The sequence below is a fragment of the Typopeltis vanoorti genome, chromosome 13 (assembly GCF_054136105.1).
Source record: "Typopeltis vanoorti isolate ZY-2024b chromosome 13, IOZ_Tvanoo_1.0, whole genome shotgun sequence".
Taxonomy (NCBI): Eukaryota; Metazoa; Arthropoda; class Arachnida; order Uropygi; family Thelyphonidae; genus Typopeltis; species Typopeltis vanoorti.
This window is the reverse complement of record NC_143561.1, coordinates 96359800-96373216: the sequence shown is the minus strand read 5'-3', so window position 1 is coordinate 96373216 and position 13417 is coordinate 96359800. Positions and strand designations below refer to the sequence as shown.

The following is a 13417-nucleotide window of genomic DNA, read 5'->3' as shown; positions in this document are numbered from 1 at the left end:
AGGGGTATACAAGATATGATAGTGCTACATGAAAAATTTACATCTTTACTAACTTCCTATCTACAAATTTCCTTCAAATCAATCTTCAAATGAACCTGTCAAGACTCCAACATTATCGGATCTTATATTTCTGTCTTCTAAGGCATTTTTACTGTATCAATCCACTTACATCTTGGTCTTCCTCTGGATCTTTTTCTTGTCAACTGGGAAGAGAACACTTGTTTTGCTAATCTCTCCTCTCTCATTCTGTTTAAGTGACCACCTGAGATTAGCTTTTCTAACACATTCCTGGATGCTAACCATGTCAAGTTCTGTGATAAGTGGTAAGTGAATGTACTAAATATTGCTGAAAGATGCAACAACAAAAAATAAATAAAATTGTGGGTTTTCTTTATTTAAAAAGGCTGTCTGGGGTGAAAACAGAATGGGATAAATTTTCTTTATAGACACCAACAAGATTAGCTCTCACAAATAACATTTTGAGCTTTAAATCTGTAAGCTGTTTTTAATTTTTTGCACTTCTGGAGCAGCTTTTTTTTTTTTTCCCCATAGAAGAAGTGCTTCAATCAAAGTGATTTTGGGGCACCACATGTATAAATAAAACACCTACAAAACTTGTGGATTCAACCCAGGGCTTACAAGGTAGAGCACAAAATGGGGAAAAGTCACTCAGAACATAAGGCAGGTGGCTGCCATCCCTGAAAATGCAAATATGAAATCATAAAGTATGCACCTTGAACATTAAAATGACAGTTAAAAAAAAATCAGACAATCTGGAAGTGAGCTGCGATTAATTTTAAAACCCTCCAAATTTATTAAGCCTGTGGGTGCTGAAAACAGTGGTTATAATTAGGATTCCAGGAAAAATCTTTAAATTTTGTTCCATCAAAAGTATAGGGCAGTGTTTCTCAAAGTATGGTATGCATACCCCTGGGGGTTCGCGAAAGGTCATTGGGGGGGGGGGTATGTGGCAATTTTTGGCTATGCATAATTAAAGGAGTCATTATATTTTTCAACAAACAGTGCAATTAGAGATGGGATAAAACGTCACTAACTAATGAATCACATCCCCTCTCCAACTGAAATTGCTGTATAGACCAAGCAAAACCATATGTTGCCGGTGGAATATATGGTTTTGCTTGACATCAACCCCGTCGTTAACGTGGTAAAACTAAGAAATATATAGTGAATGTGTTTCAGATATTATGGAATTCGGTTGAAGGGAATTAGCATTTCAACTCAATTGAAATCCTAATTTGTCTTTGGTTCGTGCGATGTTTTGTTAATACCGCACCAATCATATGCAGTTCTTTGCTGCTCTACATATCTCAAGTCTTGTAAATTACTGGTAATTTTTGCTTGAAATAATGGGAAAGAAGATGACGCTATTTGGGTAGATGACTTTGACGATGCACACAAAGAAACTGTTCTCGATGCCAAAAGTAGTGATAGCGAGTAGGAGCTTCTTGGTAAGTCGCACCATTTTCAGTTTTTTTCTGAAAACTTTAGTTTCCGAAAATTCCCGCACTTATCGCGCAACACGATTTTTTAGCTTTAATTTTGGGAAAAAAGTTAGTTATATTCGAGTAAATACAGTATTTTTTTGTAGACTTCAAATTCTTATGTATGGATCATTGGTTAAAGATTGGATTTATAAAACCCCCCCAAAAGAGAGCAATATAGCAAATACAACTAGCTGTAAGTAACAAGAAAACTTTGATATTGCATCTGGATCAAATGAAATTGATAAGAATATGTTGTCTGACATCTCTAGAGAACCAAAATTTAAAAATAAATAATTTTTTGTTTACATGAACATATAAATTCAAATAAAATAAATATTTAATTTTAATTAATATTTTAAATTAATCTATTAATTTTAATTAATTAATTAGGAGGTACTTGGTAATAATGAAAATTTAAGATGGGGTACGTGGATATGACATTTGAGAAACACTGGTATAGGATAACCAAACTCATTTTCATCAAAATACAAAATTCTGTGGCTTCAATTTAATTTTTAATTTGATCTCATAGAATGATCCATATCCTTTGTTTATTTCTTAGGCTTAAAGTGGGATTGCCAGTTGCAGCTGTGAAGGCCCCTGGATTTGGTGATAACAGAAAGTACACGTTATATGACATGGCTATTGCTACTGGAGGTATAGTTTTTGGAGATGAGGCTAATTTGACCAAATTGGAAGAAGCTGAAAAAAAGCACTTAGGAGAGGTTGGAGAAGTAATCATAACAAAAGATGATACACTCTTGTTAAAGGTAGTTAATTACTTTTGTAGTTATAGATATTAAGGTTCATAGGTGTTTTTTTGTGAGGGGACAAATTTATTAAAATCATTTGAGCATAATTATGCTCAAATGATTCTGGTTAAATAACTCCTGAATACTTGGATTTTTCATGTTACAAAACAAACCAGCAAGAAAAGTGCAGTGCACAGTTATTGTTGCAAAGCATCACAAAATCTCATTTACTGATTATATACTTGAAGTTTATATTACTAACTTCTTATTAACAAATCAATTCTGACATAATTTGTCAAATTTTACACTTCAGAATTCTAAGGCACTAACTCCTTTCATCCACATAGATCTTTGTCTTCTGAATCTTTTTTTCCTGCCATCCTGACACACCTGTTTTATATTTCTCTTCCATTCTGGTTGAAGGATCATACTACCTTTTGGTTACATCTGTCCATTCTTAAATGCTCATAATGTCAAGTTTCTTAGTAATATGTGGGGTGGGTAAGCACCTGAGTGCAAAAGACCAGGGTTTGATTCTCATCATGATGAGAGGAATCTTTTATATGAACTTTTTCAGTTGAAGATGAGTTAGCTGATGTCATATATATAGGTAGCAGGATGTTTTCCCCTGTAAACTCAGGTTTTTCATGCTGCAAGCGTGCATATTTGGCCATAAGAACACGTATCATTTACAGACAGTTTTTATTGGTAGTGTTGGGTGTTAGATGGCGGTAATCTCATTGTGTAGGTGGAGGATTAAGTAGAGGAGACAGTGAGTTGTAGAATGGAGTAGTATTCCCTCCCATGATGATTCCTTGGAGGTGTCACATAATAATAATAACAGATTAGTTACATGAATTGGAAATGGCTCTTTGAATGTTACCATCAACTTACGTATAATGGATATTCTCAGAATGGAAAATTGTGTGCCACAGGATTCTTGAGCTTCTGCTTAATTTATTTTTAATACTTCATGTAGACTAACTTTGATCCTCTGTTTATGATATCTTCCTGAAGGAAGATTTAAATAGATTTAGCTTGGACAAATAAGTGAGTTTGTAATCTTTATGCTAATAAGTGTGAGGTATTGCACTTTATGCTAATAAGTGTGAGGTATTGCACACTGTATTGATGAAAGTTTCAGGAGGTGGATGAAATTAGAGAACTATGGGTGATGGTAGACAACTGTCTGGAGTTTAGATGGCATGTTGTGAGTTTTGCAAAGACTACATAGCACGTAATTACTAGTCATGAGGAGATAGTTTGTACCATATATAAAGCATTAGTCAGACCTATGGAATGACCTTCACCCATTAACTTTCAATCTCGCATCTTTTGGCATTACAAATGTGCCAAATGGGATAACCTCCGTGACTTCTACTACTCCTTTCCATATTCTGACTATTGTTTCTATTCTCCTGAGTCAAAACAGCTGCTTAGACCAAAGAAAAGAAATAACTCTCACTGGAATTTGAAGGCCTATTGTTCCTAATTTCATCCCAAATTCCTGACCAATCCAAGCTTTACTTCAAGTGTGCCAAACATTTCAAGAAAAAAATTCAGCATACTACATTTGGCTTCAAGCAAAAGCCCATCGCAGCCTACATTGTGGCTTGTAACAACTACAAAAAAAACTCCAACAAATTCAGATTAGATTTTGAAAGGGCCAAATGCTACAAACTTCCCTTTTGTGTCCCTTGCTAAGGTCATTGGAATGCAAATTTTACCCAACCATGTTTTTGCTGATCTCATATCCAGATGCTACTCTAGTAACATTGTCCAAAGATAAGGCTGACTTACTGCCATCACTCTATTCCAATTTGCTTGATGACCAAAGCAAAGTTTTCCCACTTTACCAAGAACTTCTCATCCCAAGTTTTCTGCCAGAAAGAAATCAGAATAACCCTAAATAAACTTCACTTGAATTAGACATCTGGTCTTGACTGTATTATCCCCTCTGTGCTAAAAACTTGTGCCCCCAGAAGTAATGCCTACTGTCACATCTTGGGTCATTTCTATTCAACTGGCACCTACCATACTGTTGAAGGTACACTTACATCCAGGCCATTCCAAAGTTACAAACAACTATAATCCAGTTGCTCTCACTTCAGTTCTTTCAAAAAGCATGAAGAATGTGAGCACAGACTTCACCACCTGGAGACAAATCAGATAATTAGTGACAGTCAGTATGAATTTTACCACTCCTGCTCCACAACTGATCATATAGCTTACACTGTGCACACACCTTTGGACCCAGTTTATGGGAGGGTTTGAAGAAACTCATATGGTTGCTTTCAACATTTCTAAGGCATTTGATTGATTCTGGCATAGAGGCCTTCTCAGCATACCTACTGCCCTATGGTGTGCCTTCTATCCTTTGAAATTAGGTCACCAGCTTCCTCTTTGGTTACTTACTGTGTGTGTGTGTGTGTGTGTGTGTGTGTGTCATAGTGAATGGTTTCCTTTCCTCAGATTTCTTTACCAATGCAGGAGTGCCCCACCGCTCTGTTTACCGACACCCTTCCTGTTACACAAGTGGCCTGTTCTCATTGACATAATCCTATTCATAGCTTTGCTGATGACTGTACTCCATTCCACTTTATATTTGACAAACCTTGTCAAATGAAAAGTGCCCATTTATTAAAAGCCTTATCAGCTGTAACCAGCAAGTGTAACTCTGATCCAGCCTTGCCAAGAAAGATCTCTGTCACTTCCCCTAACTTTCAGAAAAGAGCAAAGATAAAAACAATGGTAAGTACCTGCTGGATTTCTGTTCAGGACAAGGACCTATACCTCTAGATGTGACAAACATATTTCAACTATAGCTTCTACAGTTGCAAAAAAACTGCTTTCCCACTTGGCACTGCTCGCCTATACAACTGCCAATACTGTATATTTGTTTCAGAGAACAGAGGAAGATAGAATGAAAAGTGTCATGTTGGAGGCTTAATGGATTGTATACAGCACTCAGAAAGGATTAAAAACAGAATTTAATTCTTCCTATATTTCGTCTCAGTCAATGAGACATCTTCAGGGATTACAAAAAAAACTAATGTAACATAAAAACAAATAACAAACAATACTAAGCCCAACCACGTGGGTGACACTAAAGGGTAATGCCACGGAATACAATCGAAAAATGGAGATTATCCTCAGAGATCGCTCTACCTACACCCCCCTAGAACATGACCCCACAAAAACACAAGTTAAAAAACTTACTTAAAAAAGTGTCTTCCTGGCCCCCGGACATCACGAATAAACTCAAACCTTTCTGTTCACCCCCTCCTTGATTTTCCCATTGCCAAAACATTTTTGTGGGCAGGTGCATCGTCCGAATGAAAGATTTTTTTTTCTTTTGCAAACTGGGTCTTTTCTCACGAATTTTTTCGTCTAGTCTGGTTAAAAGATTGGAATAATATTCTCTGGTTATTGTTTTACCCTTTTCGAGATAATTAATAAACAAAATGCCTTTAGCATCCCAAAATGAATTTTCCCGCTGATGGAACCAACTTTGTCTTCTTTGGCGCTGAACAACTGGATTCTGTCCACGGTTTTGACTGCTGTTTTGGATTCTGGTGTGTAATAGTGAATCCAAGTCTCATCCATAGTAATAAATTGATACACAAAATCAGTTTTATTCTTGCTAAAACGCTCCAAGCACTGTTCAGAGATTTTCATGCGAGTGCATTTTTGATCTGCTGTGAGCAAACGTGGCACTCATCTTGCGCAAAGCTTTTTTGTTTGCAATTCTTCATGCAAAATATATCCTACATGTTCTTTTAAAGTGCCTGTAGTCTCAGCAATTTCACGCACTTTGATTCACTGGTCAATGAATACCATATCGTGCACTTGATCAATGGTTTCTGGTGGTGTTATCTGGACGTCCTTCACTTGGATTATCTTCAAGGCTGGTATGGCCATGTTTAAACTCGGCAGTCCATTTATGAACTTTGAATGAATTTCTATTGGCGTTAAACCTTCTTTTACAAAAAATTTTATAACCGCACGAGAGCCTATGTAGCTCAGTGGATGTGGCATTTGCACACCACAGCGCTTGGCCGCATGAAGGAAGATTTCTTGGTTTCGAATCTAGTCGGCAACTAGCAGAAATTTTTCTAAGCCTTTTTTCGACCGGTTCCCAAGTTAGTCGATCTCTGGCACGGGCAAGTGGGTTTTTTCTCATGGAAACTCTGGTTTTTCGTCCCGTAAACTCGAGAAAATTGACCGTAGAATCCACATTATTTCAGACATTAAATATGAGTGTTAGGGTTAGGGACCACGAGATGGTGGCACTTGTTGAGCTGTCTCTCTTCACTGCGTTCTGCTTAATTAGTGATAGCCTTGGGCCAGCTATCTCTGATTCGGTACCAGTGGAGATTGAACTGCCCACTCAGTCTCTAAAAGATAGATGGGGCTAAAATTGGACTTGCCTACTTCCTATATACGGGAATATAAAGGCGTTAGCTGATTTATTTATTTTTTTACTCAATTTTATCCATTTCAAGGGATAAAGACAACACTTTTGCTTCAGACAGCTGTATAAAACAAACTACTTGATAGAATGACTTGCAATTTCACATGGATGCTTATGACAGATGTACCAACTTAGAAAAAAAAAAATCTTGCTGATTGTGTTGCTATCTATGGCCGAGGCTGAGAACTTTTCAGACCACCCTCGTATCTTCTCCAGTCATCTCTAATATTTCTAAATTAGTTTTTTTTAGCAGTCCATGGGACTCTAAAAATTCTGAGGATCCACATCTCAAAGGCTTTTATTTTATTTTCACAATATTTTGATATTGTCCAGGTTCTGCTGCCTATAGCAGTGTTGATCATACGTAGCATTTGGACAGCCTAATTCTTGTCTTTGTGTGAATTTCCCTGGAGGTCAATGTTTTTCATACTAATGAAGGTTGATCCAGCAATTTCTATTCTTAATATTTCCTTATCACACTTTCCATTCTCTGTAATTAGATAACCCAAATATGTATAACTATCTATTTGATTTAAGGTATTTCCTCTGATCTTAATATTTATATCAGGTATTTTCCCTTTTTCTCTTGTTACCAGCATGGTTTTTTTTTTTTTTAGTTGAAATTAAGTCCATGTTTTTCACTTAGTTTCAGCATCTATTCTAGTAGGTTTTGAAGATCTTTTTTTATTTTCAGCTAGCAGTACTGTATCGTCTGCATATCTTAAATTGTTTATGTTTCTGCCTCCTATGCTGACTTTAAATTCTTCTAATTGCTAGAAGAAATTTTCAGTATAGAGGTTAAACAATATAGTAGAAAGAACACAGCCTTGTCTGACATCCTTCTTTAATGGAAATTCCTCCAAGGTTCCTCCTAATATTTTGCTTAAGGCAGTTTGCTCCCAATATAGATTTATCAGTAATCTGGTATCTTTACCATCTACTTGTCATTTTCTGATGCATTTAATTAGTTCATGTTGTATATTGTCAAAGGCCTTTGTGTATTCAATAACGTTTAAGTAGACTTCTTTCTGATTCTCCAGATATCTTTCTATAATGTCTATGATGTTTATTTCTTTCTAGGATGATAAATAACATAACTTTTGCTATCTGACTGATTAGACTGATTGTTCTGAACTCTTCACATTTGATTGTCTTCGATTTTTTAGGTATTGGTAGGAATATCGAGTGTTTAAAATCTTTTGGCAGGTGTCCAGTTTCGTATATTTTGTTTCATATATCAGTCAGTGACCTTATAGCCTTATCATTTAAAGCCTTTAGATATTCTGCCATAATTCCATCCATTCGTAGAGCTTTTCCTGGTTTCAATTTCCTAATGGCATTTCTTACTTTCCAGGTAAGAATAGTAGGCCCCTCCAAATCTTCTTGATACTCTATACTGTCATGTTAATATTTCATATCATCATCAAATTCCAAGGGCTGTACAGGATATAATAGTACTACATGAAAAATTTACATCATTACTAACTTCCTATCTACAATTTTCCTCCAAATCAGTCTGTTACTTGTCAAGACTCCAACATTATCAGATCTTATATTTCTACCGTATCAATCCAACTATATCTTGGAATATAGATGGGTTCTATATCTTCCTCTGGGTCGTTTTCCTGCCAACCTGACGAAGAACACTTGTTTTGCTAATCTTTCCTCGCCTATTTTGTTTAAATGCCCATACCACCTGAGATTAGCTCTGTTAATGCATTCCTGGATGCTGACAATGTCAAGTTCTTTCCTAATATCCTCGTTTTTAATATGATATTGCCATTAATGCCATCTGTTCATGCCTCTGATCTTTCTCAGGACTCTCATATTTGTAATCCTTGGTTAAGGACTGCAGATATAAGAGTCTTTGGTTAAGTGCTTTACTTCTGACTCAGCTCTCAGATCCATAAGTTAAAACTGGTTTGAACACTGTCTTGTATACAGCTAATTTAGTGTTCTGACTGATTTCTCTCTTATCCCATATGAATTTACTCAGTTGACTTCCTACCATACCAGTTTTGTTGATTCTGTTGTCTATTTCCATATTTAATTTGCCATCTTCACTAAAAATCATGCCTAAGTAAGTAGCTGAAATATTTTACTTGTTCCACAGCTTCTCCATTCACAACACAGTTGACATTTTCAATGATTCTGCCTATTTTCATTGTCTTTGTCTTTTTATTGCTGACCTTCATGCCATATCTATTACAACAGTTATTCAATTTAGTCAGTGAATCTTGCAGACTTGTAGCGGATTTATTTAGAAGTATAACATCGTCCGCATAAAGCAAACAGCTGACATTGACATCTCCAATTTTGGTATCGGATTTAATACCACTTTCCTTCATAATATGATCCATATAGACAATGAATAACAGAGGGGATAATGTACATCCTTGTCTCACACCAGATTTAACATTAAACCATCTTCCTGTACTTCCTTCAATTCTAACTGCTGATTTACAACTCAAATAAAGACTAAGTATTGCTTGATATAATGCTCCATTGAAACCCTATAACTAGCATTTTGAATAGCTTCTCTTTTGACATTTTGTCATATGCCTTTTCCAGATCTAAAACTGAAATACATATCTTTGTTATATTCCCATGATTTCTCGACTCTTTGTCGTAAAGTGAGATCTGATCTTGACAGATCTCACTTTAGACCTATTTGGCCAATCCAGCTTGTTCTTCACCAATCTTTTCTTCCACAAATCTTCTCAACTGTTTCTCAAGTATACTAGCATAAATCTTACCAGGAACACTCAGTATGGAAATACCTCTGTAATTCTCATCAGTTTTATTTCGCTTTTTATATATGGGTATTATGAGAGATCTACTCCAATCATCGGGAATTCGTCCCTCTGTCCACGCCTTCTGAACTATGCAGTGCAGCCACTGTAAGACTTTTATACCACGATACTTAAGCATTTCTGGTCGAATATCATCTACTCCTGCTGCCTTTCCACATTTCAAGCCTTTGATGGCTTTTTCTACTTCAAGTATGGATATGTATGCCTGTTGAGTATTTTTCACCACTGTGGCATCACTGCTTGTTTCATTTAGCAAATTTTCGAAGTAATTACTCCATATTTCAAGGATATCTTTTTCCCCTGTTTTCATGTTGCCTTTATCATCTCTAATTCCTTTTACAGCACTCTTTCCTCCATTTCTGAGCTTCTTCAACAACCTCCAGAATATTTTGCCACCTTCTTAATATTTATTTTCTATGTTCTTGCCAATGTCCTCCCATGACTTTTGTTTAGCTAGTTTTACACACTGTTTAGCTTTCTTACATTTGTCTCTGTATTCTCTAAGAGCACAAGCTGACTTATTTGCCAGGAACTTTTGATATGCTTTCTTCTTTTCCTTCACTGCCTCTTTTACTTCCTGGGTCCACCATGGAGGTCTGATTTTTCTATCCTTGCAGACAACCCCACCAAATGCCTCTCTGGTTGAATCAATCAGAGTTTTATTCAAGGCTTGCCACTGAATCTCCAAGGTTTGGTTCCTGTTCTCAAACTCTTTCATTTTTCCTTCAATAATCTTTGTGTATTTTAGTCTACAGTTCACATATGAGAGCTGCTCAACTTTTATTCGCTTTAAAACTTTCTTACATGTTATTCTTTTCAATGTGAAATTCAATTTTATCCTGCTCAAGACTAAATAGTGATCACTTCCAATTTCAAATCCTCTGTACACTCTGGTGTCTTGCACCAGGGAGAAAACATCACTATCAACAATAACATACTCAATGAGACTTTTCTTATTCCTTGCCTCCTCTCTCCATGTGAATTTGTGCACATTTTTATGTTGGAACACAGTGTTAGTAATAATCAGTCCGTGTCCTGAGCAGAAATCCAACAGATATTTGCCATTATTATTAGCTTTGCTCTTTTCTCCAAATTTTTCCAAAATATTTTTGTATGTCTGACAATCACTTCCTACTCTGCTATTTAGATCTCCAACGAGGACCAACTTTTTCTTTTTCATTGTGTTAGTAGCTTTCTCTAGAGCCTTAAAAAAATTCTTCCACTTCTACCTTAGTAGTCCTTCTGTGGAACCATAGGCACAAATAAGTCTCATTGTCCAATGTCCCATTCTGATATTTGTCCATATCACTCTACTTGAGACTGCCTCCATTCAAGAAGATGAGCCTCGTATTTTGTGTTGAAGACTATGGCTACTCCTCCTTTTCCTTGATTGTTATTGCCCGAATATAACATTTTGTATTTATTGCTCAGAAAGATCTCACCAGTTTTTTTTTTTGTTGTTGTTTTTTTTTGTTTCAGTCACTCCTATTATGTCGATCTGGTACTTATCTATTTCCTCAGCTAGCTCCATTTCTTTGCCATTCAGGCTTCTTATGTTGATAGTACCGTTCTTTAACTCTGGTGATATTGAGTTGCGGTGTATTTTCAGATTTGTTCCAGTAGCTGACTTTTCGCTGTTCACCCTGGTTCCCTTTCGAAAAGAACGGGGGCCTTGTTTAACCGGTCGACACCCCAGCTGCCATGAAATTTTGTCATGTTGTGCCATCATTTTGTATTTTGGTTTAAGCCAATAAGAATACAATTTGGTCTGCTAAATCCCAAATTGCCAGCCCTCGTTCGTTCAGTATCCAGGTAGATACTCAACTCGATGCACCACGAAAAGGTGAAGATTGGACATGAGGTAAGTAGCCCTGGTCGGTTCTCTGCATTTCTTTAAAGGCTCTGTGGAGGTCTCCTCTCAGATTCTACCACTTGTTTTTAAAATAGCTGTTTTTAAATACTGACACTTTTGTTCAGTGCCTATCTTAATGTAAAATAATAGAAATGTGGTAATGAGTTGATAAAGGAAAATTACTACACTAAAAATACAAACCACAGATTTAATTCTACAATATTCGTAACACAGAAATAAGTATAGCTTCATATTAAATATTGACAATAATGATCAAGTATTTAACAAACTTTTAATTTATTATGGGGTGCTTAAGGGTCAAAGCTGTATAAAGAGATCTCCACATAGTCTTTAAAGGAATGCAGAGAACCGACAAGGGCTTCTGACCTAATGTCCAATCCTCACTTTCTCGTGGTGCACCCTGTTGGGCATCTACCTGGATACTGAACGAACGAGGATGGGCTGGCAATTAGGGATTTAGTCGACCAAATTGTATTCCTATTGGTTAAACAAAAATACAAAATGATGGTACAACATGACAAAATTTCATGCTGGCTGGGGCATCACACAGTTAAACAAAGCCCCCGTTGTTTTCTCCAGGGAACCAGGGCGAACAGTGAAAAGTCAGCTGCTGGAACAAATCTGAAAATACACCCGAACTCAACATCACCAGAGTAAAAGATCGGTACTATCAACGTAAGAAGCCTGAATGGCAAAGAAATGGAGCTAGCAGAGGAATTAGATAAGTACCAGATCGACATAATAGGGGTGACTGAAACAAAAAAGACAAACTGGTGAGATCTTTCTGAGCAATAAATATAAAATGTTATATTCAGGCAATGACAATCAAGGAAAAGGAGGGGTAGCCATAGTATTCAACACAAAATACGAGGCTCATCTTCTTCAATGGCAGGCAGTGTCAAGTAGAGTGATTTCGGCAAATATCAGAACAGTGAGACTTATTTGTCCTATGGTTCCACAGAAGGTTCTACTAAGGTAGAAGTTGAAGAATTTTTTGAGGCTTTAGAAAAAGCAACTGACACAATGAAAAAGGAAAAGTTGGTCCTTGTTGGGGATCTAAATAGCAGAGTAGGAAGTGATTGTCAGTCATACAAAAATTTGGAGAAAAGAGCAAAGCTAATAATAATGGCAAATACCTATTGGATTTCTGCTCAGGACATAGACTGGTTATTACTAACACCATGTTCCAACATAAAAATGTGCACAAATTCACATGGAGAGAAGAGGCAAGGAATAAGAAAAGTCTCATTGACTATGTTATTGTTGATAGTGATGTTTTCTCTGTGGTGCAGGACACCAAAGTGTACAAAGTATTTGAAATTGGAAGTGATCACTATTTAGTCTTGTGCAGGATAAAATTGAATTTCATATTGAAAAGAATGATATGTATGAAAGTGTTAAAGTGAATAAAAAGTTGAGCAACTCTCAGATGTGAACTCGAGACTAAAATACACAAAGATTATTGAAGGAAAAATGAAAGAGTTTGAGAACAGGAACCAAACCTTGGAGATTCATTTGCAAGCCTTGAAGAAAACCCTGATTGATTCAGCTAGAGAGGCATGTGGTGAAGTTGTCTGCAAGGATAGAAAAATTAGAACTCCATGTTGGCACAGGAAGTTAAAGAGGCAGTGAAGGAAAAGAAGAAAGCATATCAAAAGAAGTTCCTGGCAGATAAGTCAGCTTCTGCTCTTAGAGAATACAGAGACAAATGTAAGAAAGCTAAACAGTGTGTAAAACTAGCTAAACAAAAGTCATGGTAGGACTTTGGCAAGAACATAGGAAATAAATATCAAAAAGGTAGCAAAATATTCTGGAGGTTATTGAAGAAGCTTAGGAATGGAGGAAAAAGTGCTGTAAAAGAAGTTAGAGATGATAAAGGTGACATGAAAACGGGAGAAAAAGATATCCTTGAAGTATGGAGTAATTACTTTGAAAAAATGCTAAATGTAACAAGCAGTGATGACAGTACAGTGTAAAAAAAACACTGACCGGGCATTCAG

The 13417-nt window shown here is 36.4% G+C and overlaps 1 protein-coding gene across 1 annotated transcript in view; it reads left to right on the top strand.

The window, feature by feature from the left end:
* Window positions 1-13417, top strand: part of LOC150100395 (heat shock protein 60A-like) — a 112664-nt gene that overhangs the window by 65573 nt on the left and 33674 nt on the right. Inside the window, exon 8 of the mRNA XM_090402752.1 lies at window positions 2068-2275. Coding sequence (XP_090258878.1) covers window positions 2068-2275 — 208 coding nt within the window. The remainder of the gene's footprint in view (window positions 1-2067; window positions 2276-13417) is intronic.